A 27,841-nucleotide genomic window follows, 5' to 3' on the forward strand; every position below is an offset into this window, starting at 1 on the left:
ATAAATCTTACCTAGTACATTATGGGTAGGCCTGATTACACAGCAGGGATTTCTCATTCAAATAATAGACTGATAAGACTGTTTTCTAGCTAATAACCTATGAAATGGATATTTGCTACGTTAACTCAGTCAAGATTGAGATCAGATTCTTCACTTTCTTTATAAGTAGGAAAATGAAAAGAATCTCTTAACTTAGTATTAATTGAGCACTGAACTACACACTCAGGGAGAATCTAGAAATGTGAAAGACACAGTTTCAGTCCTTAGATAATATGGTATAGTAGAGTAGGAAAATAGTTAAACAATCACAGTCATGCAATAGGTACCCTAAGTATAGTAATAGGGAAAGTTCACAGTGAAGTGTAGAAGAGAAGAAATACAGAGATCCTTCCTAACTTGGATGATTAGGTGACTTCAAGGAGAAGGTAGCCTTTATGATGTGTTGAATAAAGGAAAGAATTCATTAGGAAGAAGAACAGTGGAAGTCCATTGGATGGACTTTCCATTGGATGAAGCAGATCGAGCAGGGCTAGAGAAGTGCAAGTTGCGATCAGAGAATGCTGCAAGAACCTCATAGGCTAAAGCATGAGGTAGTAATGGCAGATAAAGCAAAAAAAATTACATAGCAGCAAACTATGGAAATTTTGCAGTACCAAGCCATTTTGACCTAAGTTAGGAGTCAGTACATTTTCTCATCATTGCCCATTTTGTTTACACAATTTTTTATAAAAGTGTTTGTTTTGGATCTGGGTTCAAATTTTACTTTGCCTACCACTTACTAGCTATGTGACATTAGGAAGCTCATTTAACTTGAGCTTCAGTTTCCTTTTGGTAAAATGGGGAAAATACCTCACACAGTTGTGACAATTAAATAAAATAACATAAGAGCATGTAGTACAGCACGTAGCATGTAGTGGGCAACTATTTTTTGGAAATTATATATTTATTGCTAATTTGAAGTACATTATGCTTTTGTGGCAACACTTGAAGATTTTAATTCCTTAGACTATATTTTGGTTTTTGAAGGTCTTGAATCTGTCACCCTGATGGCATTCTGGTTTTATTCATCTTCACAAAATTTAACAACTACCACTACCTCCTCTTCTATGCTCTTCTGTATCTGAGAAAGAAGACATAGTTAATGCCGTGGTTTTGTGTATATGTTATTTGATCTTCTAACCAGTTCTTCTCTAGTGGAGACTCCAGGGAACTGTTGGCTAATCTGACTTAAGCCCAGTATGTGGCCTCACCACCCTGATTAGAAATTAAGTTTCTCATTATGCTTTGATGAATTCTTAGCTACAAGAGGGCAAGTACTTAGCCTGGTATTCCAGGATCACCATAATCTGCCAGTATATATATATTTTTTGCTTTATCTGCCATTGCAATCTAATGCTTTAATCTAGCCTAAGAGGTTTACTCAACATTTCAGATCACAACATGCCTGCTAGCTTATTAGTTGTATTTGGTTCCAGAGATACAATCCAAGTCTGAATAAAATTAGGAAAAGATCTTGTGCTCAGTTGAGGGTTCCAGATTTGAATCTTTATTCCATTTACTTATTAACTTTGTAACCTCGAGCAAGTCATTGCCCATCTCAGGACTTTGTGGTGAAACTCAAATCAACTATAAAGGATTATTAACATTGAACTTTAGTAAAAATATGATTAACTACCCATCTCAAAGATAAATAAAATTTTTATCTTAATATTTTAATGAAAGCTCAATAAATTTACTGATAAATTTTAAAAAATCAGCTGAAATTAGTAATTAGTAATTTTTTATATTAGTCTTATATTAGTAATTTTTATACTTACTGTTTTATGACAGGTAATTATCTGAACAATATTTGAGAAACATTTGAAACATGTAAAAATGAGTAATAAATGTTCATGACAAAATATTAAACCTTTTTTGCACTGGAAGAATTCTTACCTGTTGAAGCACTGTGAACTGTAAACAAGGCTGGGGAGATTTCATATACTTCGAAAAAAAAATTTTTTTTTATACCTATGCTGCATAGAAGCTATTTGTCAGCTTTAAAGGAGACATTCGTATTTTCCCTCTTATTCTTAATTTGATTTCAGAAGGGCTTATACATCCCTCTATGACACCATAGCTATCCCAAACGTTTTAGAATGGTACTCACATATTGTGGGATTTATGGTAATGAAGAAAGCATTTCACTGATGTAAAAAGAGCATTGGACCTGTGTCCTTGCCTCTGGCATTTACTAGCTGTATGTCCATAAACAGGTTTTCAACCTTTCTTTAACTTTCTCATCCCACCCAGCAGAAATTTCTCACCAGTTTAATAAATAATTGTGATTCTCTTGAGTACCTGGTTGATTTTTTTTTTAATCTAAAAACCATTGTAAATCAATACACTGAGCAGGCTGTCTTAATTCATGTTGGCTGCCAGAGTTGAGATAAAATTTGTCCCATCTCTAGCAAATGCATACAATTTTATGGCATTCACTTTGTATCTTAACCTCATTCCTGGCTCTGTCTACCCTCCTTATGCTTATTTTCTCTTCAGCTTTATTTTTCTTACCTGTATTTATTTTTGTAGCATTTTAATCTATGGAAGCTGCCTTAAATTTTTCCTGGAAGAACATGGGTGCAAGATATTTAATAAAATAGATAATGCCTACTTCTCCAAGCTATTGTAATATATGTAATGAGTGATACACATAGTAGGTATCATTAATTTTGGGTTTTTAAAAACTGAATCAAAGAATATTGGTTGTAACTACTTTGAACTGAGAAAAGTTTAAATAGTTTGGTTTTGAAGGGAAGATAGAGTTCCAGAAGAGCAGATTGACCTATTGCCATGTGTCCAGAAGTTTTCTGTACTTTATATAAAGATAAATGAGGATATGTGGAACATTTTTTTCCTTTCAGCCTTAAGCATGGTAAAATAGTTATGTTACTTATCTGTATGAAGGTGTCCATGTATCTTGTATACAGCTCTCAGCCATCTTACCTTCACAGGGTCTTCGATGAACAAGAAAACTCCCTAATGGAGTTTTCTGATAAATGAAGTATATCTTTGTAGAGGATATTTTACAAGACAGTTTTTCTGATTTAAATCGTATATTTAAATGAACTAGATACCGTCAGTAGAACCAGATGTTTTTGAACTTTTATTATATTGTGTGAATGATTTATACTTAACAAGCCTTGAATTTGTAAAAAGAAAAGCCATATTTAACTGGTGTAAACTGCTCCATGAACTTAGGATTCAAATGTCACAATTAGTATTTTTAAAAATTAATCACTCAAATATCCACTTGCCTTATTAGCAGAAAGTACACCATCTTTCTCTTGGAATTTCTGCTTTTCTCTGAATTCTTCCAGAACTTTAGTGACTTACACTGACAGGGTTAATCAGTGGCCTCCATATCCAAGATGGGTGTGGGTCGTGTATCCATGCATCAGTATGTATGTATGTGAGGGAGACACACTAGAGTCTGTTCAGCCCACCACTGCCACTGTACTTCCCTGCCCCATGGTAGAATGTTGAAAACCAGTCTTAAACTGCTCAACAGGAGCTAGAGGTTCACTGTTGACCCAGATGTTTGTGCAGGCCACCACAGTGCATCAGGGAGGGATCTTCCGGTGCTAAGCTCAGTCCCTTATGGGTTGAGCACCTAAGATTACAACTATTAGCACCCAGCTCTTAGAGTTCACATCATGGAAACTTCTCAACTATTGTTCTAAGTGCACTGCAAACACTAAGTCAGGACTGGGTCTAACATCTACTACCTCATACCCTTAGAACCACATTTCCCCTTACCACCATGAGCTCCTATGCCATTTTTTTTTTTTTTTTTTAAAGTTCCTTGCTGAGTGTGGTGGCTCACACCTGTAATCCTACCACTTTGGGCCGAGACGGGTGGATCACTTGAGGACAGGAGTATGAGACCAACCTGACCAACATGGTGAAACCCCATCTCTACTAAAACTACAAAAATTAGCCGGGCATGGTTGTGCACACCTATAATTCCAGCTACTTGGGAGGCTGAGATAGGAGAGTCACTTGAACCCAGGAGGTGGAGGTTGCAGTGAGCTGAGATTGTGCCACTGCACTCCAATCTGGGCAACAGAGCAGAAAAAAAAAAAAAAGTTTCCTAGACATCTGGGTTGTTTACCCACCCTCTCAGAAAGGCTCCATCTAAGCGGAGACTCCAGGAGATTTTATTCCTACCGTCATGAGGCAGACCACTGTCAGTGACTCAAAAGAGAGTCACCCTTCTAAAGGAAGTTTTCTCCATTATCTCCCAGGTGTTCATACCCACCCTTCTTGGAGTGAGTGATTCCAAAATAATTTTCTGCCTTCTCCCTCTTAGGCAAAGTGGGGGAAATGGAACTTAATTTCTGGCAGGGCATCCTGCTACATAAGTAACTAATCTCAAATGGAAGAGCAAGGGTTAAGTGACTTATGTTGCAAGAACCTTCATCTTTAAAATGAAGGAGACATGAGCAAGAGAACAAATGATAAACTTAATAAAATAAGTGTTGGTTGGGTGTGATGGAAAGTCAGAACCAACTATTTGTGATATGAAGGATTGGGAGAAGTTTCAGATGATGAACCATACTAGTAACTCGAGGGTTACTGGAATAGAGGCATTCTCTTAATGTTCAGGATTTTGATCTCTGTAAACACTGTTTCTGCCACTACCTCACCCACCCCACCCCCAAAAATACAGAACTCCAGAATAGGAATATATATGGAACCCAAAGTTCCATTAAAAAACTGTCATTTAGCCGGGCGCGGTGGCTCACGCCTATAATCCCAGCACTTTGGGAGGCAGAGGTGGGCGGATCACCTGAGGTCGGCAGTTCAAGACCAGCCTAATCAACATGGAGAAACCCCGTCTCTACTAAAAATACAAAATTAGCCAGGTTGTGGCGCATGCCTGTAATCCCAGCTACTCAGGAGGCTGAGGCAGGAGAATCGCTTCATCCCGGGAGGTGGAGGTTGCAGTGAGCTGAGATCGTGCCATTGCACTCTAGCCTGGGCAACAAGAGCAAAACTCCGTCTCAAAAAATAAAAATAAAAAAATTGTCATTTACCACAGTGTTGCAGAAGAGTAATTAGAACTCAACTCTTATTAATTTGCTTTCAGAGTTTATGGAGCTAAGGAATTTCCATGAAAATCATAAAATAGAAATTATTTATTTTAGTATGTCTCAGTGAAAACTTTTGCCATTGAATCACTCTGTATTCAAAGTTGTGCCCCATTCACATGGGAACTCTGTCTTTTTTTTTTTTGAGATGGAGTTTCGCTCTTGTTGCCCAGGCTGGAGTGCAATGGCATGATCTCGGCTCACCGCATCCTCCTCCTCCCAAGTTCAAGCTATTCTCCTACCTCAGCCTCCCGAGTAGCTGGGGTTACAGGCATGCACCACCACGCTGGGCTAATTTTGTATTTTTAATAGAGACGGGGATTCTCCATGTTGGTCAGGCTGGTCTCCAACTCCCCACCACAGGTGATCCGCCCACCTTGGCCTCCCAAAGTGCTGGGATTACAGGCGTGAGCCACCACGCCCGGCCAGGGACTCTGTCTTAGCTAAGCAAGGAGTGGGTCACCTTTTTTTTTTTTTTTTTTACAATGGTTTCTTGGTGCTTGAGTTGTATATTAATAAGAGGAGTTTTATCTGTGCCTGTCTAGTGTAGATATTATAGTATCTCATTTTCTTTGACATGAAGAATGCCTAGTGGTTTTCCCCCCTAAAAGCAAGCTTCTTGCTGCTTCTTGCAGTGCTTTGATTTTATTATTTTGTGTTTTATATTTGTTTTTAAATAGTACAGGTAAAAGCTATTCAGAAAAGGGATGGGGGAAAGATTGTATCAGAACAAGTTACTTTGGGCCATTCAGTCTTGCTTGCTCAGTCTTTATTTTTGTGTATTACAGGCCTTTCGGGAAGACTTGGAATGCCTTATTCAAGAACAGATGAAGAAAGGCCACAACCCAACTGGATTACTAGCATTACAGCAGATTGCAGATTACATCATGGCCAATTCTTTCTCGGGTTTTTCTTCACCTCCTCTCAGTATGTCAGTTTTGGAGAGTTTTAAACATTATAATTTTACTTCCACTTTGGAACACTGTACATCTATAGCAGCATATTCTGCTCAGGTTCAGTCCTTAAGTTTATAACATTTAATACTTAGAGTAACATAGTGTTAGAACCTCCTACCTTTTCATATCAACCAGGCATTTACTACACTTGGTACAGATTATAAGATGATATAAGACATGATTCTGGGCTGGGACTTGTGGCATGTGTCAGTAGTCCCAACCACACGGGAGGCTGAGGTGGGAGAAATACTTGAGCCCAGGAGTTCCAGACCAGCCTAGCAACAAAGTGAAAACGTCTCTATTTTTGTTTTTTGTTGTTGTTGTTCGTTTTTTCTTTTGAGACAGGAGTCTTGCTCTGTCGGCGAGGCTGGAGTACAGTGGCCCGATCTCGGCTCACTGCAACCTCCACCTCCCAGGTTCAAGCGATTCTCCTGCCTCAGCCTCCTGAGTAGCTGGGATTACAGGTGCGTGCCACCACACCTGGCTAATTTTTTGTATTTTTAGTAGAGACGGGGTTTCACCGTGTTGGTCAGGCTGGTCTTGAACTCCTGACCTCGTGATCTACCCACCTTGGCCCCCCAAAGTGCTGGGATTACAGGCCTGAGCCACTGCACCAGGCCGACCCTGTCTCTATTTTCTAAAATAATAGATCTGATTTTAATGTGGCTGGATATAGATCATATCACAGTTGGATTTGGAAGTTTGGGTTTTATTCCTAACTTTGATGGGAAGCCATTTTAAGCAGAAAGATGATTTTAAAAGACCGTTGTATTTTCTGTGTGAAGAATGAACTGGGAGATTTCATAGTATTATTAACAAAAATAGAATAGTTGGGGATCTAGTTTGGCTTGGGAAATGAAGAAAGTTCAACTTTGGGCATGCTCCATTTGCATTGCCGAGACATTGCAGCAATCGGAAGTGCAGTCAGAGAGTTTCGGGGAAACACTTGGCAGATGGACATAGAGAAGTAGTACTCAAAGCTGTGGACATTGATTAAATAATTATACAGGAGTATGGGCTGACAAAAGATTCCAAAGAGAAAACCTCAAAAGCTCAAAGAGGAAGACTAGTCAGGGAAAACAGAAACAGTGAAAGAAGCTGCCCTGCAAGTGTCCTGGATTCCATGGCGGGAACAAGGAGCTGCAGGAGACCTTGGCCTGCTGGCTGGAATGTACAAAGGCATGGCAGGAGGAAAGCCATGTGCCACTGTTTGGAGATCAGGAAATAGCAACCAGTTGCCTGAAATACTTACGTAGTGAAGTGAAAAGTGGAAGTTAAAGTTGGAAGGTTACGGGGAGAATAGGAGACAGGTTAATGGCTGACTCCAAAATTTTGTCAGAAATTATATTATTTTGTGTGGCTTATGTATTAAAACTATTCAGATTACTTCAGAACATCTCAAAATTAAAAGGTTTTCCATTGAAATATTTTCTTTAAAAGTTCTTGCTCATATTCTCAGGTAAAAAGCAGTGCTTTAGAAAACTCAGTGGCTTTATGCATAATGAATTTACAAAGAAAAGGGCTACAGTCGAGGACAAGAATGAGGCTTATTGCAGGGATCCACGCATGAGTTAAGGGCTGAACTCAAGAGTGGACAACGAGGGACCTTATGAAGAAAACAGTCATGAAATGTGGTGACAAATTATGTATGGTAACCCAGGAGAGGTTAAGAGGTAGAGGTTACTGAAACCCAAAGTTTGAGCCTATAGGAATGGTAATATCAATATTAGAAGCAAAGTAAGGAGAAGAGAGGAGGTAAGAAAAACCAGGAGAGAAAAGATAAAATCACCTTTAGACCCTTTTAATTTTCATGTTATTGTGTTGTAGGCAGTTAGAAATAGCAGGCTACGCTGGGCACAGTGGCTCATGTCTGTAATCCTAGCACTTTGGGAGGCCAAGGCAGGAGGATCACTGGAGGCCAGGAGTTCAAGACCAGCCTGGGCAACATAGTGAGACCCCATCTCCACTAAAAAATTAAAAAATTAGCCAGGTGTGGCAACGTGCCCTGTAGTCTTAGCTACTCAGGAGGCTGAGGTGGAAGGATTGCTTGAGCCTAGGAGTTCGAGGCTGCAGTGAGCCATGATCACAACCACTGCACTGCCGCCTGGGTGACAGAGTGATACCCCTGCCTCTTTTAAAAAAAAAAAAAAAAGGTGGGGCCAGGTGCAGTGGCTCACACCTATAATTCCCGCACTTTGGGAGGCCAAGGCGGGTGGATCATCTGAGGTCAGGAGTTCAAGACCACCCTGACCAACAAGGAAAAAACCTGTCTCTACTAAAATACAAAATTAGCTGGGCGTGGTGGCACATGCCTGTAATCCCAGCTTCTCAGGAGATTGAGGCAGGAGAATCGCTTTGAACCCGGGAGGTGGAGGTTGCAGTGAGCCGAGATCGTGCCATTGCACTCCACCCTGGGCAACAAGAGTGAAACTCCATCTCAAAACAAAACAAAAAAGTAGGCTGGAAAATGGGGAGGAGGACCTGATCAGAACTAAAGACCAGGGAGTGAGTCGTCTACACAAAAATAACAGTAGGGAGGCTCAAGAGTCTATAATGTTTTTGTAGGGAAAAGTAAAATGAGAAAGAACATAGTGGAGGACTGAGCTTTGGGAAAGAGCCAAAGCTGGGCAGAGGGAACAGATGAACTTGTTAAAGGAGAAAAGCATGTAGACAAGGAACAAGAGATCTAAGATAGTATCACATGGGCCTCGAGAAGAGTTCTAGGAATGAGGCAGTGTAAAGCGTGTCAAGCTGTAAAGAGGTCAAGGAGAATGAAGACTGAGCAAAAGTTGAACTTGGTGACAGTTGAACTTGACAATTAGATCATTAGAGACCTTCAAGACCTTCAATAGGACAGAAATCATACTACTATTTGCATGCATTATTTTCCATCTCAAATGTTTTTTGTGTTTGAATAAAAGTCAAGAGAGATAATAGAAAAGTAGCTTTCTGTTGAGGTCTTTTCATCATAAAACTAGCAGTAACCTCAGTATTTAACACTTTTACCCTCGGAGATATATGTAACCATTTTTCCCCAGTGGTGTGAGCCTTTGATATAGTCACTCTTTAGCAAGCACTAGATGAAGCAACTTTTACTAAGCAATCAAAGATAGCTGATACTTATTTTTACTCTCAGTGTACCTCTCTGAAGGAGAATAAGCTAATAAAATATTATATGGGCTGATAAATTTCAGATTATTATATACAAGGCTGGGATACTCCCAGACGCAGGCTACTTCCTAGCAACTAATTTCCAGGTAAGGGATTGCATGACTCGTATCTCTCTCCACATTTTTTGCTCTTTTAGGTCTTGGCATGGTCACACCTATCAATGACCTTCCTGGTGCAGATACATCCTCATATGTGAAGGGAGAAAAACTTACTCGCTGTAAACTTGCCAGCCTGTACAGACTTGTAGACTTGTTTGGATGGGCACACCTGGCAAATACCTATATCTCAGTGAGTTCTTCAGCTTTCAATTCCTTTTTTAAAAAATTCCAACTAGAAGGCAACTATACTCTTCTTACCTTTACCTGGAAGTCCAGTTTTCAGACTTATTCTCTAAACCTAGTATGCTAGATCACAACCAAATACTGATTTAAACCTTATCCCCAAGGGAGAGGCTCCAATTCCCCCACCTTTCTTCTCTCCTTACTATCTATGTTGTTCCAAGTTCCTTTGGTTCAGACCAACTGTAGAATCTATCCAGGAAGAAATCCTTCTGGCAAAATTGTCCCTCTCCATGATAATTATGTCTGAGCATCAGTGGCTTTAAAAAGCATTTGAGGCAAGGAAGATAGAGGAGGTCAGGGAAGTTTCCTCCCTGGTCTTTATTTTTTAAATATATTCTTTCCATTCACCATCATATTTTTATTTTGCCGCACTTGGAAAAAGATGCTATTTGGAAACAAAAGAGGATTAAAATATTGTACAATGGAAATGGTACAGATGCAGTCCACCAAGAATCTTTTTTCCTTTTCCCCTTCCATCTCTATTTTAATTCCTTCCTAGGAAGAGATTTTGTTCTTTCCTTTGCCCATTTTGCCTTAACTTCCAAGTTATAAATTAAGGTTATAATTATTACCACATTGGCTTGAATAATATTAGCATTTATTTTTCATGAACATAGCTGACCCTAAATAACCTTAGAGCCCCAAAATAACACTTTTAGGTAAGTCCAGTAAATAAGAAACTAATGTCGGAATTTTTTAGCAAGTACTTGAGGGAAACTTTAGGAAAGTTTCATGTTGTAGACCTTTAATTTTTGTTGGTTTTTTTTCCCTGATCTCTTACAGTTATTCATTGTAAATATATTTGTAGTCATGTTTCCACTGCAAAATATGAACCACTTCATAGTAATTCCCTGTTTTTTTTTCCCCAGGTAAGAATAAGTAAGGAGCAAGACCACATTATAATAATTCCCAGAGGCCTATCTTTTTCTGAAGCTACAGCCTCCAATTTGGTATAATTTTCCATTCTTGTGTTACTTTTTCTGAGCTTTGTTTTGCTTTTCTGACAGTTTTTAGCTTTTAGCACAGGACAGAATAAGAAGGTATGGATGGAAAGACATTTACTAGTGAACAGTGAAGGGAATTTGAACTATGTTGTTTTAGAGAAAAGCTTTAGAGAATAGCGTAATTGAAGAGACTGATAAATGAGTTGGTCTTATCAGTTAACTTGTCTGTGTTTTGAAGGGAATCGTGATTTTTTTTTTTTTTTACCACCCTATACACTCAGAAATTTGTCTTAAAAAAACACACACGGCCAGGCGTGGTGGCTCACGCCTGTAATCCTAGCACTTTGGGAGGCTGAGGCAGGTGGATCACGAGGTCAGGAGTTCAAGACCAGCCTGACCAACATGATGAAACCCCATCTCTACTAAAGATAACAAAAAATTAGCTGGGCGTGGTGGCGCACACCTGTAATCCCAGCTACTCGGGAGGCTGAGGCAGGAGAATCGCTTGAACCCATGAGGTAGAGGTTGCAGTGAGCCAAGATCGCACCATTGCACTCCAGCCTGGGCTACAGGGCGAGACTCTGTCTTCAATACACACACACACACACACACACACACACACACAATGTTCGTAGCTAGATTTAAACAAAGTTCAGCTGGTATGAGTATAGGATCTGACCTTAGTATTTTATCTTTTCCGTGACTACTCCTAGCCACTGTCATCAGCTTAGAGAGTGACAGGAGCTACCTTGGTTCTGGGTGCTTGCTGCAATGTTAGCAAATAAAAGTTTTCTAGCCAATTCTATACATGCCAGACTTGTTCAGACCTCCGATGAAGACCTTAAGTTTTCTTGGAAACTGTACTTCTTGCCAAGTACTAAGTTTTGTTGTACCTGTTTTATAAATAAAGTTTTATGGGAACAAAGCTATGCCTGTTAACTTACAGATTGTTTATGGCTGCTTTTGTACTGCAGCTGCAGGTTTGAATAATTGCAGCAGAGGCCCACAAAGTCCAAAATATTTGCTATCTGGCCTTTTACAAAAAGGTTTGCTACCCCTTGGTTTAGCTTGTGAAACACAAACTTTGATACGTATGTACCAGTTAAATATGTCCTTCTGATTTTTTCCAGGTGAAAGTCAATATAATAGGAGAAGTGGTTGACCAGGGAAGTACCAATTTGAAAATTGACCATACAGGATTCAGTCCCCATGCCGCAATCTATTCAACACGTCCTGATGTTAAGTGTGTGATACACATCCATACCCTTGCAACAGCAGCTGTAAGTCAATGAAAGGCCAAAACTGACAGTGACGCTGGAAGATGTATTATTTTTGTGGCTTTCTCAACAGGGTGCTTTACTATCTGCTTTTCAAAATCATATTTGATATAATAATCTGCATACCCAGAAAGCAAAAGGCCTTTGGAACCAAATGCTACCATTCTAGGAAACAACTGGAGAAATAGCATTTGGATTCTAAAACTAACCAGTTTGAAAATTGGGTCATTGAGTTTTTTGGAGCAAAGCTTCTTTCATAATGTTTGACACAGCATTTAAGTTGAGTTGTATTCCTTAAGTCCTTTGTGTGTGTGTGTGTGGAAGAAACAAAATGGGAAGTGAATAAAGTGGGAAGTGGGCTGCAATGGTGAACACAGTGAATAGGCCAGTGTTTTCCTGAGCTGACCAAACAATCAGGTTCCTATGAAAATGTATTTAGTAACCAAATGTGTTATCTTGGTATGGGCCAAACCAAATAGGTATCCTCCATGAAATGTGGGATCCTTCCAATTTCTCAAGAGTCTCTTCTTCTGGGAGATGTTGCCTATTATGACTACCAAGGGTCACTTGAAGAACAGGAGGAGAGAATTCAACTGCAGAAAGTTCTGGGGCCAAGTTGTAAGGTATGTAGTAGAGTTTGTCTAAGGAGCTATTTTTGTTGCTGCTGCTGTTGATGAAAACAGTGTGAGCTATGCCAGTTATTTCAAGTGATTACTGTGGGCATTCTATTTTAGGTGCTGGTACTCAGGAATCATGGTGTGGTTGCACTTGGAGAAACATTAGAGGAGGCTTTTCATTATATTTTTAATGTGCAGCTAGCCTGTGAGATTCAGGTAGGAAACGTTATTCCCCTTTTTTAATTGCTTTGTTATTTGCTCGTTTAGTTGGATTTTGTGTACTTATTTGCAAATACATATTAGTTAGTGGCTTTTTGTCTTTTAAGAGAAGTTTTGCTCTACTTATGTAGGCAGGGTTGTCAACTCAGTTATCTCTTGAATTGAAAATAGGAGTAAAGGAAATTAAAATTTTCTCACACACAATCTAAGGGCCTCATAAACATCATTTTCCCTACAATCCTGCTTTTTAAGTTAGTACGATTGCATATTTCTCTGTTTTCACCCTGTAATGGTGGTGCTAATTAAGAAAGAAAAACAGCTGCAAATCAAGAATCAAATGTGTTGTGGTCACTTTTGTAAAAAGTTTGACTAGGACCAGAAGTTTTATGAAATTGCAGTTTTCAACAATTCCACCGCCTCGTTATGATGAGAAGTTGGATATTTATTAACCATTTTTTTCATCAGAGATGTTGAATGTATTTAAAGGCCCTAATTTTCTCTTTAAATCAAGCAGATTTGGCCGGCACGGTAGCTCATGCCTGTAATCCCAGCACTTTGGGAGGCTGAGGTGGGTGGATCACCTGAGGTCAGGAGTTCGAGACCAGCCTGACCAACATGGAGAAACCCCGTCTCTACTAAAAATAAAATTAGCAGGGCGTGGTGTCATGTGCCTGTAATCCCAGCTACTCGGGAGGCTGAGGCAGGAGAATCGCTTGAACGTGAGAGGCGAAGGTTGCAGTGAGCCAAGATCGTGCCATTGCACTCCAGCCTGGGCAACAAGAGTGAAACTCATTCTCAATAAATAAATAAATAAATAAATAAATAAAGCAGATTCTCATGAAGCAAATGGTAATAATCTTAATTTATTGGAAGGGACACAAGAAAGGGGGAAAAGAACAACCAAAAAAAACTTTTTCTACCAACATTAACTTGTCCTAACAAACAACTTATTTTTGCTTTAATGGTTCCTCCTCTTCTCAAATGGGGCTATGAAAAACTTAATTAAATTAAGATAATGAGCTGATGGCTTCTGCCTAAATATCTTTAAATTCAAAGTACAGTGTTTTTGTATTCCGTAAAATTATAACTTTTAGCAAAAGTATTAACTGGATAACCCTGGGAAAACTTCAAGAAAAGAAATTTAAAATTTGGCAACAGAATTCCGTGGCTTAAAATATGTTAAGAGGTATGGCTCTAAATGTGTTTTCCATCAGGGAGGATCAGAGTCTTGGAAGGTTTCTTTTTCAGATAGGTGGAAAAGATACTTCAGCTGCCTGCTGGCACAAGAGTGTCATCTTGTCTTTGTTGTTAGTAGCCTGAGCAAGTATTATAGATATTTGCCAAATTGAAATTGTGCCTTTTTGAAAGTAAAATACTCATTACAGTCTTTATAGTTTTGTATCTCTGTATATTTTACCATTGATTACAGGTGCAGGCCCTAGCAGGCGCAGGTGGAGTAGACAATCTCCATGTACTGGACTTTCAGAAGTATAAAGCTTTCACTTACACTGTAGCAGCGTCTGGTGGAGGAGGTGTGACTATGGGTTCCCATCAAAAATGGAAGGTTGGCGAAATTGAGTTTGAAGGGCTTATGAGGACTCTGGACAACTTGGTAGGTTGCAAAATTGAAATAAAACTTGGATTTAATGTCTTCAGATTCAAGAGCAGATGCTTCCATTTTTGTAGAACATGCTCCATACTCTTCCAGAAGCTGAGCTTGGCCCTAGGAAAGCATTTCAGTGTGATTTAACCACAGCTTTGAGAATTAAACAGAACTTACAAATGTCGTTTTGTTTTGTTTTTTTTAAGATTACAATATATTGTTATTAACTGTAGTCACCATAGTACAATATATCTCTTGAACTTTTTCCTCCTGTTTAACTGCAATTTTGTATCCTTTGATCAACATCTCCCCACCCCCACCTCCTAGTAACCACTATTCTTCTCTACTTTTATGAGTTCAACTTTTTTTTTTTTTCTTGGAGGCAGGATCTTGCTTGGAGTGCCGTGACACAATCAGGGCTCACTTGTAGCCTCAACCTGCTGGGCTCAAACCATTCTTCCACCTCAGCCTCCTGTGTAGCTGGGACATAGGTGTGTGCCACCATGCCTGGCTAATTTTTTTTTTTTTTTTTTTTTTACTTTTTGTAGAGATAGGGTTTCTCCATGTTGCCCAGCCTGGTCTTGAATTCCTGGGCTCAAGCATTCCTCCCACCTCAGCCTCCCAAAGTGTGGGATTACTGGCGTGAGCTGCCGTGCCCAACAAGTTCAACTTTTTAAGATTCTGTATATAAGTGAGATCATGGGGTATTTGTCTTTCTGTGCCTGGTTTATTTTATTTAATATAATGTCCTCTGGGTTCATCCATGTTGTCACATTTGACAGAATTTCTTTTTTAAGGCTGAATAGTATTCCATTATGTTATATATACCACATTTATATCCCATCGATCAATGGACACTTAGGATGATTCCATATCTTGGCTATTGTGAATAATGGTGTACCTAACATGAGAGTGCAGATACCTCTTTGACATACTGAGTACATTGCCTTTGGATAGATATCTGGTAGTGAGACTGCTGGGTCATATGGTAGTTTTATTTTTAATTGTATGAGGAACCTCCATACTCTTTTCCACAATGGCTATACTAATTTACATTGCTACCAACAGTGTTCAAAGCGTCCCTTTCTCCCTACATTCTAACACTTGTTGTCTTTCATCTTTTTTATAATAGCGATTCTAACAGATAGGACATGATATCTCGTGCTTTAATTTGCATTTTCTTGATTAGTGATGTTTTAATACACTTGTTGACAGTTTGTATGTCTTCTTTTGAGAAATGTTTATTCAGATCCTTTGCCTATTTTTTAATTGGGTTCTTCTCTTGCTATTTTTTTGAGTTCCCTATATATTTTGGATAGTAACCCCTTAAAAGATGTATGGTTTGGCAAATGTTATCTTAGATTTTACCCTCTTCTGTGAAGGCTCAGAAGGCTGACTGCCTTCAGACCCAGGAACAAAGACTTAAATGAGCACTGAGATTTGCTTCCCCAAAACAGTTTTATAGATAGAAAAGTACTTCTGGTCAGCAACTTAGAACTGTTCCTTTGTCGGGAACAGTTGTGTGAGTGGAAATTGCAATATCAGCTGCAATCAGCTTTAACTAGGTCTTGAAATTTGCATAATTTCAACTCCAGTGTTACATGAAAGTTATGTGGTGTTTGGAAGGATGCCTTTTTCTTTGTTTTTCAGCAAAGGAGTCTTTTAAATCATTTGTATACAAAAGGAATTAGGATCCAAATGCTGTTGCTGATACAGGTTTGATGCTTCAAATGTGGTTTTTCCCTCCCTTAGGGGTATAGAACAGGCTATGCTTACAGGCATCCTCTCATTCGAGAGAAGCCTAGGCACAAGAGTGATGTGGAAATCCCAGCAACTGTGACTGCTTTTTCCTTTGAAGATGATACAGTGCCACTCTCTCCTCTCAAATACATGGCACAGAGGCAACAGCGTGAAAAAACAAGATGGCTGAACTCACCAAATACTTACATGAAAGTGAATGTGCCTGAGGAGTCTCGGAACGGAGAAACCAGTCCCCGAACCAAAATCACGGTATGCCAGTGTTTTACGTAGTTTGCCTTTACTAAATATTTTGCCTAGTTACTCAAGAATTGAATGTTCTATATTGAAAATATTTGGAAAGTAAAATAATATTAAAAATATTACTGTCACTTATCTGGCTTTAACTTTGTGCAAGACACTCTTCTAAGTGCCATACACGAATTTTCTCATTTAACTCTCCTAATATGAATGATGCTGTTTTTCTATTTTATAGATGAGAAAACCAAGGCAAGAAGGGTTAATTAATCATGTTTTAATGGTAAACTCGGGATTTGCATGAAGACAGTCTGACTCTTGAGCCCAGTTCTTGTCCACTACATGATACTGCTTTGTAGTTTCTATTAAACTATACCAGTGAATTAAAACTGTAAAAGTTATCAACACCTAATTGTACCAAAGCTGCATGAATCACTGCACATAGCTACCCTTAAGCAAGATCTTGTAGGTAGAGAAATGGGTTATTTTATCTTTTTCAGAATTTTGCATTAGATTTGGTTTGGTTTGGTTTTGGAGTGCATACCACCAAACATTCTCTAGGTCAGTCTTGTCCAATCCATGGCCCAGGATGGCTTTGGATGCAGCTCAACACAAATTTGTAAACTTTATTAAAACATTATGAGAATTTTTTGTGATTTTTTAAGCTAATCAGCTATCGTTAGTGTTGGTGTATTTTATATGTGGCCCAAGACAATTCTTCCAGTGTGGCCCAGGGAAGTCAAAAGATTGGACACCACAGCTCTAGATATTCAGAATTAGTTCATCTTATGTAAACTAATGGCATTCAATATGAAAATACCTAGGCATCAAAATGTCTTTTCTGTAGTCTATAAGATTTCTTGCCTCCCAGTAAAAGAACATAATTAAACTCATTGGTTTCTCAGAATTCATTTTGTTTACAGAGATGGATGGTCAGCCATCATTAATCTTGATCAAGATTCGCTTTCTTTAAGGATTATAATATGGGGTAAATGAGAAGAATTATTTAAGCTCTTTCCAACCCCATGGTTCTATTTTGCTGTTATATACCAGATTATCCGGATTATAAAATGCTGGTTAGGGCTTGGCCTTTTCTGTCAGCCAAAAATAAAAAGTGAAGTCTGATAAACTAAATCTTAAGATATTTCTTAAGGTTTTTTTTTTTTTTTTTGATTACTCCTTGGCCATCTTCATCTGACTGCTGTCTTCAGTGCAGAAGACAGAACACTGAATGTGAGTGAATGTGAGATCATGCTCTCTGTGCTTGAAGTAGTTTCAGCATCATATTTTCACTTGACACGAGGAGAAAGTTTAATTAGCAGTATAACTGAATATTTGTGTGAATCGTAATGGCATTTATTTTTTAAGTAAATGCTGATTTTGAGCCTTTTCTAACTAGTATGAGATGAAACTAATTCACCACTAAGATACTGCCTAGTGAAACTATTTAAACATTGGCATTGCCCCTCTTGAGACTATAAGCAGTTATCTAGCAATCTACTAATATTTTCTTAACACAAAGCTTCATTCTAGAAAATTTTTGATTCTTTAGTGGATGAAAGCGGAAGACTCATCTAAAGTTAGTGGTGGAACACCTATCAAAATTGAAGATCCAAATCAGTTTGTTCCTTTAAACACAAACCCGAACGAGGTACTAGAAAAGAGAAATAAGGTAAGACATGGTCTTCTATAGCCAGGGGAGACATTTTAATTGCTTTATGTTTAAATCACCGGTGGTTGAATCTGGTTAATGCCAAACTTAGAAGTTTGAATACAGAAGAATTTGGAATTTAATTCAGTATAATTTTAGATTATATTGAATGCCTCCAGCTCTGTGCTAGTTGGTGAACAGGCTACATAGGGAAGATGTATTAAACGTATTTCTGCCTTAGAGAACCCTGCTATTAGGGGAAAATGCAGTTCTCTAACAACCTAAGACGAAACGAAATAACTTGCCAGGAAGAGTAGAGGAGACTAATATGAGTTGTTAGGATGGTAAAAGAGGTCTTCATGGAGGTGGGAATTGAAGAGACTCTCACTCTGGAAATGTCAAATAGTAAGCTTTTATGAAAAGATAAAGCAAAGGTCATCTGCATAGTTGCCCTCAAGAACTTTGTATTGAATTGTTTTTCAATTCAGATTCGGGAACAAAATCGATATGACTTGAAAACAGCAGGACCACAATCTCAGTTGCTTGCTGGAATTGTTGTGGATAAGCCACCTCCTGTAAGTTTATGAAGCGATATGATCTTTGTTTTTTATTTACTACATTAATTTCATTGATTTTTAAATATGAATATTTATTTTTACTAAGGTTAATATAAGCACAAGTTAAAAAGTCAACTCACAAGATTTAAAATGCCACCCACAATTCCCAGTTTCCAGGTGCAGCAACTTTCTGTTCTTTTCATCGCTTCTAATGTTTACTTTGATGTTTCTGGTTAGTTAGTTGAGATGAGGTCTCACTCTGTTGCCCAGGATAGTCGTGAACACCTGGCCTCAGGTGATCCTCCAGCCTTGACCTTCTGAAGTGTCGGGATTACAGGTATAAACCACTGCTCCTGGTCCTACTTTGATATTTCTAAAGAACATCTTCTGCTTTTTCTTGGTCTATCAGTTTTGGACCTTGACTATTTTTCCTCAAATCTGTGTTATCCATTATAAGAAGTACCATTGTTTTATATGTCACTAAAAGAGAAAAAACACTGCCAATTATAATTGTTCCCAATTTCAGAGGTGGAAAAAGTTCATCTTAGAATTAATGAAATATTTTTGAAAGATGGGGATTTAGCCTGTTTATGCAATGCTTCCCTTTTTCCCTCTCCCCATTCTCTCAGTAAGGATACATCACAGTTTTTGTTTTTTGGTTTTTTTTTTCTGTTAGATCAGCTTTCATTATTTATATTACTACATGTTTGCTGCTAAGCCAGGTAGTATTTCCTTTCTTACATAAGTTACCCCTCCCTACCCTCACCTTGCCTTTTTTTCATTGGCTTATTATTTGGGGTACATTGGCTTAGTTCTTCCCAAACTTTTTAACAGAATTATAAAGTCCCGGCTGGGCGCAGTGGCTCACGCCTGTAATCCCAACACTTTGGGAGGCCGAGGCGGGCAGATCATGAGGTCAAGAGATCGAGACCATCCTGGCCAACATGGTGAAACCCCACCTCTACTGAAAATACAAAAATTAGCTGTGTGTGGTGGCATGCACCTGTAGTCCCAGCTACTCAGGAGGCTGAGGCAGGAGAATCACTCGAACCCGGGAGGCGGAGGTTGCAGTGAGCCAAGATCGTGCCACTGTACTCCAACCTGGTGACAGAGCGAGAGTCCGTCTCAAAAAAAAAAAAGAATAACATAAAATCCATCCTAATATTATTTTCCATAGGGTGAAAGGCAACAGGTAATCTCTCTGTTCCAGCCCCCCTTCTTTCTGATCCAAATCTAAATTGGTTGCTCTCAGGCCAGCTGCACAGGTTCATCTGGAGGATTCCTGTGCTGCTGATCTATATTGTATTCCGTTTCCTGTATCTTGTGTCTTCTGCTTTCTTGATTTCCTCCTTTACTGTAGAACGCACCCTCTAATAGCTTTCTGAGAAAAGGATACATAGGTAGTAACAGTCTGAAATGCCTTTATTCTATCTTCAAATGTGCATATAATGGATACAGAATATTTTAGAAATAATTTTCCCCTGAAATAAGAAAAGCATCATTCTGTTCCCTGTTTTATTGTTGAAGTAGGAAGGCACTGGAATTCCTGAACCTTTGTTTAGGATTTTTTTTTTTTTTTTTTGCTTTTAGACCTTTTCTGCATCCCTGCTGTTCTGAAATTTTATGATTGTGTGCTTCATAGATCTCTTTTTAGTCTTTTTGCTAAGTAATTAGTAACCCTTTTCAATCTACAGAGTCATATCCTTCAGTTCTGGGAGTTTTTTAAAAGTGTTTCTTCAAGAGAGTTTTCTTCCCATTTCTTTTTCTGTCAGTATATTATGTTAGTTTGGATTTTGGGCCTCTTTGAGCCTCTGATTTTTTTCTTTTCTCTCCTACTTGCCATCTCTTTGTCTTTGTATCCTACTTTCTGGGAGAATGTTTTCTAACCCTTTTAATTTTTTATTTTGGTGTTAACTTCTTTTATTTATTGTATTTTATTTATTTTTTTTGAGGTGGAGTCTCGCACTGTTGCCCAGGCTGGAGTGCAGTGGTGTAATCTTGGCTGACTGCAAGCTCCGCCTTTCTGCGTGCACGCCATTCTCTGCCTCAGCCTCCCAAGTAGCTGGGACTACAGGCGCCTGTCACCACGCCTGACTAATTTTTTTTGTATTTTTAGTAGAGACAGGGTTTCACCGTGTTAGCCAGGATGGTTTCAATCTCCTGACCTCGTGATCTGCCCACCTCGGCCTCCCAAAGTGCTGGGATTACAGGCGTGAGCCACCACGCCCAGCCAACTTTTTTATTTTTAAGAATTCTTATTCCCTGAATGTTCCTTTTTAACAACATCCGGATCTTTACACTTTCTCTTATTGCTCTAAGGCTATCAATTGTAAATTTTCTTCATTTGCCTTTGTTGTCTTTGTCTATTATGAGTTGTTCCATATATCTGTTTATATGGAAGAATGAGACATTAAAGCCTATCAGAAGCTCTGGGTATACACAGAGCTCGGGGATTGGTGGGCTTCACTGTAGGGTGATTGGATGTGGACCAGGTTGTTTCTCTGGGGAATCCCCAAACATTATTCTCTGTAATTCTTTTATCTGGGACTATTTAGTTTATCTGGAAAAGAACTCCAGTCTCCTGCCAGTTTCCAGCCATCATTCTAGGAGCCTGCAGCTGTATTTTGTGTCTCCTAGTTAGTTTTTCTTAGTTTTTCTTTCTTTTTTTTTTGAGACGGAGTTTTGCTCTTGTTACCCAGGCTGGAGCGCAATGGCGCGACCTCAGCTCACAGCAACCTCCGCCTCCCGGGTTCAAGCCATTCTCCTGCCTCAGCCTCCTGAGTAGCTGGGATTACAGGCATGCACTACCACACCCGGCTAATTTTGTATTTTAAGTAGAGACAGGGTTTCTCCATGTTGGTCAGGCTAGTCTCGAACTCTGGACCTCAGGTGATCTGCCCGCCTTGGCCTCCCAAAGTGCTGGGATTACAGGCGTGAGCCACAGCTCCCGGCCTAGTTTTTCTTTCTTAAGCCTCTACTCTTCTGCAGAGATGAGAGAGAGGGAAATGCTTGGCTCTGTGGAACAGGGAAGGGAACCTGGGTATCTGTTTCTTATTCAGACTTTTAACTTGTTCCTCTATTTTCACCTTTTCCTTACCACCACCTTCTGTGGTACCTATTGCCTCTAGTTTCTGGGCCTTACCAGACCTCTTCAGGGCAAATAAGCATGCTTCTCATTTGCATCCTTTTTTTCAGGACTGAGGCTTCAACTTTCTCAGCTCTGCTACCTGCTGTTCCACTTGCATTCCATCTTCCAAAAATATGTTAACATTTCTCATCCTTTGTTGTTTCCTCTCACATTCTTTTGTCCTTAAGGGTATTTTGTTTTGTTTTGTTTTGTTTTCTATTCCTTTACTATCATTTTAGTGGGGTTTTGGGAGGGATGAAAAATAAATGCATGGGTTCCATATGCCAAGTGCAACTGAAATTCTCATTATTTCCTTTCCTGGAGGAAACAGCTACAAGCTTATTTTCGTAACAGATTTAAAGAACTACTTTTGGTACAGTTTCATTTCTGTAAGCCTTTTTTACAGTGGTCTTTGAAATGGAGCATTTCTTGTTTTTTTCAAGTTTTTTTTTTATGTGAAGCTTATTAGAACTTGGCATAATAGTTTTTAAAAATTATTAAAATTTACTTATACAGGCTTATTGAGGAAATACCACTGGCAATTTTAGTCCATTGGATTAGTAGTTTAAGGGCATTAATCTTACCAAGAGCATTTTAAACAAAGCATGTTACCTTGCATTTCTTAGGATTGTTGTGAAATAAGGCTTCACAAACATCATATGTGCATTTGTGTGTATATAGATGGATGGATGGATGGATGGATAGATATATAAGTAAAACTCTTGGTAATGAATCGATTTTTATTTTTTCTTTGTAAGACTATGCAATTTGAAGATGATGATCATGGCCCACCAGCTCCTCCTAACCCATTTAGTCATCTCACAGAAGGAGAACTTGAAGAGTATAAGAAGACAATCGAACGTAAACAACAAGGCCTAGAAGGTTAGTTAATCTTTACATTCAACCTAGGATAAGCCACACTGATAACAATAAAGTACCTCACGTTGGATAATAGAAAGCAGTCAGTGTGGCCGGGCGCCATGGCTCACACCTGTAATCCCAGCACTTTGGGAGACCAAGGCAGGTGGATTGCTTGAGGTCAGGAGTTTGAGACCAGCCTGGCCAACATGGTGAAACCCCGTCTCTATTAAAAATAAAAAAATTAGCCGGGCATGGTGGTATACGCCTGTAGTCCTAGCTACTCAGGAGGCTGAGGCAGTAGAATCACTTGAACCTGGGAGGCAGAGGTTGCAGTGAGCCGAGATCGCACCACTGTACTGCAGCTTGGGCAACAGAGAGACTCTGTCTCAAAAAAAAACAAAAAGAAAAAACAATCTGAATGCTACTATTTTATAATAAAATCTTCTAGAAAGTGAGATTCCCAGATGAGTAAAGAATTACTAGCCAAAGTAGATGTAGATAAATTAATGGATTTAAACATTTCATAATTATGTGGCTTTTTAACTCTCTTAATTTTAAATAATTATAGATTCATAAGTATGTAGTTTCGATGCTTTGTAAAATCTCTATTTCTGGTTATCTCAAGGTGCCAACATTGTCACTTCAAAATTTAAAACTAACTGCTAAAATTTTGATGTGACTTTCCTTAAGCACACGGACACTCTAGTAGGTTGAGTTTTCTGGCTTTGGAACCCTTAGTAAGTAGATTGTTAGGATTATATTTAAGACTTGTTAATGAAAACATCTTAAACAATTGACTACTAGCTCCCTTTTTCTCTGGAATAAGAGATTCTTCCTAGCAGGAGTTCTCTATCTTGAGTCTTTGGATCAGCTTCAGGCAGTCCATGAGTCACCTGAAAAATACATGCTTAATTGTTTAAGGTACACATTTAGGGAGCGAAGGGTTCAGGGTCAGGAACAAACCTGTCACCCAAAAAGAGGGTAAGGAGCCTCTGCTTTAGAGCATCCACAACATACAGTTGAAATTTTTATGCAAAGCAAAATAAGCCAATAGTTAATGAATTTTTGTCCATGTTAGATATCATGTAGGAAGAACTAATGACATCTTGATCATCCAAGGAACAGTTTTTTGTGCCTTTGTCACAAAAGGGAGTCGTCCTGATTCATTAATGTAATTATACTAAATTTTCTAAGTGGTGTTATTGAATTTGTTTATTCTAACGTAAAGTTGGGAGCTTTCTCTGTTTTTCATATTTTGTAAAATGTCCCTCTTTAATCTCTTGTTTTTTGAAAGCCTAAAGATGCCAGGTAACAAATGTTGTACTCTAGAACCATCACCTTTTTTATATAACTTTATAGTAGTTTCTTCCACATTTATTATGACCTTATGAATTAGCTCAGTAACATTGCTCTGACAGGAATCACTAATTAAATATTGTTCAAAAATTCCGTGAAGCGTTCTGCCTCATTAATGTAGCATCATTGGTGAGGCTTTATAATTTTTTTCATCTGGCTGTGCAGTATGTTTTGGTTTTCTAATGCTAGCAAGAGCTACATGCAACATATCATTTGCCTGGGCTGCCAGTAGCTGTGCGTCTTTTGTAACCTGTATGTAAAATAACCATTCGCAGCCAGAAATGTTAACACATTAACCTCCTCTTAATGTATAATTATGGATATATGGGATAACTATTAGCATGCTCAGCTCACTGCTGAAGAATTTATCATCTCTGTGTATACAGGCATTTGATGTATGCACTAACCTCCCTAAAATCATATGCTGCTTTGTTTTGTTTTGCATGGCTTTTAACTAAACTCTTATTCAACAGATGCTGAGCAGGAATTACTCTCAGATGACGCTTCATCTGTTTCACAAATTCAGTCTCAAACTCAGTCACCGCAAAATGTCCCTGAAAAATTAGAAGGTACTCAATGTAATTTCCCACATAGCATTCACTGAGTTAGTCTTGAGTCTGTCCCTCTGTGTTTTGTTTTCATGTGAGGAAGTTGAATACCTCATCACAGTAAGTTTTCCATATTTTACTTATATCTCCCAATAATTACATATTTTATATCGTTAAAAATGAGGCGCTACTTTTATTCAGCATTTATATTGATTTACCTTAATCTGAATTTTGGCAACCCACAGTTCTTAAGAATTTGTGGAATTGGCTGGGCACGGTGGCTCACGCCTGTAATCCCAGCACTTTGGGAGGCTGAGGCAGGTAGATCACGAGGTCAGGAGATCAAGACCATCCTGGCTAACACGGGGAAACCCTGTCTCTACTAAAAATACAAAAAATTAGCTGGGCGTGGTGGCGGACGCCTATAGTCCCAGCTACTCGGGAGGCTGAGGCAGGAGAATGGCGTGAACCCAGGAGGTGGAGCTTGCAGTGAGCCAAGATTGCGCCACTGTACTCCAGCCTGGGCGACAGAGCGAGACTCCGCCTCAAAAAAAAAAGAAAAAAAAAAAAGAATTTGTGGAATTAAACATCTCCCAATCAGAAGCATGAAATCTTTTTCAGTATTGATTGCCAGATGATCCCAAAACTAGAGAAAAATATGTTGTCTTCCTCATTTATACTTACTTGATTTACAATGAAACTGTTATTTCATCAAACTGGGATTATCTAGCTTTTGCTCTTTGGTTTAACAACTTTGTTCCTTTCCCCTTTATATCATTAAAGAAAATTAGCTTCGTGCTAATAGATCACAATTTATTAAAATAATGATCTGTCTTCATTGGAATCAAAGTAATGCCTTATTACATTGCTAAAACATTTCAGTTTTGTAAAGTAAAGCAAAAATGTTAAGTATGTAAAATAACCCCCCAAAAAACCCTCCCCTTTCGTAGAAAACCATGAGCTGTTTTCCAAGAGCTTCATCTCCATGGAAGTGCCTGTCATGGTAGTAAATGGCAAGGATGATATGCATGATGTTGAAGATGAGCTTGCTAAGCGAGTGAGTAGGTTAACCACAAGTACAACCATAGAAAACATCGAGATTACTATTAAGTCTCCAGAGAAAATCGAAGAAGTACTGTCACCTGAAGGCTCCCCTTCAAAATCGCCATCCAAGAAAAAGAAGAAATTCCGCACTCCTTCTTTTCTGAAAAAGAACAAAAAAAAGGAGAAAGTTGAGGCCTAAATAAAGTCTTTTTATAATTATTATTATAACAATGTGACATTGCACATTTAAATACCACATTTAAGTTGATCATTAATATGCAATGGTAGATCAGATTGGGGGATGTAGCAAACTGGACTTTAAGAACTGGAAAGAGGTTTTACAAAATAAAAACTTTCAGATTCATCTCTCATTTTATATGTCCAAAAATGGCTTTGAATTTTAAGCAATTACTAGTTTTAATTAGCTCTGCCCTCATGAAGTATTATTATAATTCACCATAAACAGCTATCTGTCTGAATTACTTCAGGCCTTCTCCATAATATCTGTTAGAAAGAAATTGCCAGTGAGCAAGTGAGAATTTTTATTTCTCAATACCTGCTTCACTTGGTAATCATATTATAATTTTTTATCATGATTATTGACTATATTTTTGGAGTCCCATTGTTTCAATGGGCATTAACAGAATGCTTTAAAAACTTCTAAGACAAGAATCTATAGCATTAGTATACACTGGCACATAATTTTTTAAAAAGTTTTAAGAAAGGATTCATTTGGAATTTTATTCACAGTATAAAATTTCCTCACCTGAAGTAACTTTGTTTGCCAAAAAAGTTGTTTTAATAAACTATAATTTTTGAAAACTTCCTTTTTTATTAGTTTAGAAAGCCCCTTATTTTTCAACAAAGGGGATTTTGTACACATAACATGGGTTATTTAGTTTAACTCTGGCAAAAAAAAAAAAAAATTTGTATGTTGATGTTTGTATACCGTTCAGTATAAAAGTGTCCTAAGCATATTAGCCAATCTTTTCACAGTAGAGCATACTTAAGGCTGCTTGGTACCGAGTATACTTAAATATAACTCCAGAATCCAGGGACTTGGTGTCAAAATGGGATTAGAGCATATAAAGGTACATCTAGATTCATATTTGAATCTTATACTGTATTTTTCTCTTAGTATTGCTAATGAGTAAAGAAAAGTCTCATAAGGTAGCCAAATGAAAAAGAATGAAAGGGAAAGTGAAAAATTAAGGGAACAAAAGATGGGATGTGAAAAGAAGAATTCTAGTTTGATGGTGACTCATTCACGATAGGATACAAAGTGTGATTTGTTGGAAACATGTCCCAAATTTCTAAAATTCTGCTTCTCTGCCAAAAGCAGTGTCTTTCTTGGTTTGATATTTGAGTTTTAAAAGGGTCAAATCTTTCTGATCTTGTGTATCTTTAGAGGGCAGCACTAGAAGAAATCAGCAGGTCTAATCCCACCAGTAAGAAAACTACCACTTCTTGATTTTTACAGATTTAAAAAAATCTTTTCCGTTACCTTTCTTTTTAATGTAAATACAAATTTAAACCTAGGCTTAATATAGGCTTTTCCCCTTTCACCCAAGTGATGTCACAGTTCGATGCAAAATCAATGATCCAGAATGATCGTGGGTAAAAATAACTCAAAGTGTTTCTTAAGGGTGAGTTGGCATGCAAAAAATTACATTGATCACAGTGTGTTTTGGAGCTGGCTCTGTTTGTGTGCATATGATAATGCAGAGTTGAGCCAGAGCCTGGAAATGTCATTCTAGATCTCACTAACTACTGGAATCAGTGTTTTAATCTCTTGGTGGAAACTTTCAGTTGCTTAACTCTCTATTGGAAGATTTTTTTAATGTTCTACATCATTTATGTTGTATTACAATGTATGTAGAAACAGTAACCTGTGAACTATGCTTTTCCATAACTTTTTAAAAATATATATATCTAAATGAATGCAATGTGCATAAATATTTTTTAAACATAACAGTGAACTATTGCACCTTTTGCTAATGCCTCTATTTACTTGCTTTGGCATAAAGAATGAGCCAGTGAACCTCTGTGTCCTGTGGAAAAATGTATAAATGTTATCTGATATTGCTCTTAGATGTAATGCTAATTAATGTTAAATCACAAATAAACAGTATTTTAAATATACGGACTCGTATCATGAGGTTTCCATTCACAGGTGGTTACTTAGCCTATTCATGGTCTGTTGAGTTTAATACTTCAGTGAAACTTGGTAAGTTGTTGATGCTTCTGAATAAAGAATATCCTGATAAATATATTTTCAAATTAGTTGAAAATTATGTATATATACAAAACCTGTCTTTTTTCAGCTTATGTTAGAGGAGATAGTCCCTGAGAGACCTGTTTTGTCTCTTGATAATGGGTATGGCAGCCTCTATCAATGTAGAATAGATGTTGCAGGATATGTACCTCTCTGATTTTTAATGT

At 38.2% G+C, this 27,841-nt stretch overlaps 1 protein-coding gene across 27 annotated transcripts in view; it reads left to right on the forward strand.

The window, feature by feature from the left end:
* Window positions 1-27,841, forward strand: part of ADD3 (adducin 3) — a 134,152-nt gene that overhangs the window by 100,020 nt on the left and 6,291 nt on the right. For 12 of the 27 annotated variants that reach the window (XM_009245785.4, XM_024252952.3, XM_063727019.1 and 9 more), the window contains 13 exons: window positions 5,921-6,059; window positions 9,396-9,547; window positions 10,470-10,550; window positions 11,675-11,824; window positions 12,301-12,444; window positions 12,556-12,654; window positions 14,087-14,269; window positions 16,013-16,270; window positions 17,808-17,927; window positions 18,395-18,481; window positions 22,349-22,472; window positions 24,281-24,376; window positions 25,306-27,541. In XM_009245785.4, coding sequence (XP_009244060.1) covers window positions 5,921-6,059; window positions 9,396-9,547; window positions 10,470-10,550; window positions 11,675-11,824; window positions 12,301-12,444; window positions 12,556-12,654; window positions 14,087-14,269; window positions 16,013-16,270; window positions 17,808-17,927; window positions 18,395-18,481; window positions 22,349-22,472; window positions 24,281-24,376; window positions 25,306-25,598 — 1,926 coding nt within the window. In that variant the 3' untranslated portion in view covers window positions 25,599-27,541. 27 annotated transcript variants of the gene reach the window in all.

This window comes from Pongo abelii, chromosome 8 (genome assembly GCF_028885655.2).
Source record: "Pongo abelii isolate AG06213 chromosome 8, NHGRI_mPonAbe1-v2.0_pri, whole genome shotgun sequence".
NCBI classification, from domain to species: Eukaryota; Metazoa; Chordata; class Mammalia; order Primates; family Hominidae; genus Pongo; species Pongo abelii.